The 1,062-nt window shown below is 41.7% G+C and overlaps 1 protein-coding gene across 1 annotated transcript; it reads right to left on the bottom strand.

Annotated features, from left to right (window-relative positions):
- Positions 1-452: 452 nt before the first annotated feature.
- On the bottom strand, positions 453-842 carry LOC128596162 (iron-sulfur cluster assembly 1 homolog, mitochondrial-like). Its single transcript, XM_053605645.1, has one exon. The coding sequence runs from the start codon at positions 840-842 to the stop codon at positions 453-455; it is 390 nt and encodes a 129-aa protein (XP_053461620.1).
- Positions 843-1,062: the final 220 nt, after the last annotated feature.

Genomic DNA, 1,062 nt, shown 5'->3' with positions numbered 1-1,062 from the left:
AATCATGCTACTACCAGCAGTCAGGTCTTCCTATTTCTGAATTTTAGGAGACACCAATTTAATTGGGAACAATACAGGGGAGATGCACATTCAAGTCATTCAGTCTATTTCATAAACAGACTGACGGGTGCCCAGGAAGGCAAATCCAATAAAACTGACTCTAAAGGAAGTGGTACAAGAGGGAGTAAGTGCAGGGCAGGACTTCTTACTTTACCACAAAAGAAAAATAATCCTAAAAGAGTGATGGCATTTCATCTTTTGTCCCTTACAGAGAATCCAAATATTACTTCTTCCTGAATGTAACACACTAGCTTCATTTCCAAAATGCATCACTTTATTTTCTTTACAAGGGACTCACACATGAAGCAGGTGACAGTCACATGATTTCTTTGGTAAGCCCCAAGGCATCCATGAGTGTTGCTGGAGCTTGTAGCCAAAGGAGTCCTAAGGTTTCAGATATTAAAGCTTTTCCCACAGCCACGAGTTCCTTTGATGTTTGGGTTATTAAACACAAACTCACTGGATAATTTGCCTTCCACATAGTCCATTTCTGTTCCTAGAAGTGTTAGCTGTGCTTTCTTTTCAATGAATACTCTCACTCCGTCTTGAACAACTTCTTCACCAGAATCTCCTTTTGTTTTTGTATATTCTAGAGTGTAAGAAGGGCCATTACACCCTCTGGTTCGGACATCGACTTTCATGCCTACATGTTCCATCTTATCTTTAAGAAGTTGTTTTATCTTGTTCACTGCTGAAGGTGTCAGGGTGAGGGCGGCCTGGATTGGCTGCAGCTTCTGCTTGCTCACAGCTGGGACAGTGACCTGGACTAAGGAAGCTGACATCTTTGCCACCCCCGCACCCTGGTGCCTCAGGCCAGAGCTCGACAACCTCAATCTCTCTCCTTGAACACGGCTGGCAAATTCTCTTTAATACATTTTCTGTATTGCCAAAAGTTAAAACAAGAAATGAGATCTAAATCTCCACACGAATTTGCATCATTTATTTCCAAAGCAAAACTATAATTCCAACAGATATTTTTGGGCCTCACTGCAAATGCAAAGG

This window comes from Nycticebus coucang, chromosome 10, assembly GCF_027406575.1.
Source record: "Nycticebus coucang isolate mNycCou1 chromosome 10, mNycCou1.pri, whole genome shotgun sequence".
Taxonomy (NCBI): domain Eukaryota; kingdom Metazoa; phylum Chordata; class Mammalia; order Primates; family Lorisidae; genus Nycticebus; species Nycticebus coucang.
This window is presented reverse-complemented; position numbering and strand designations above follow the sequence as displayed.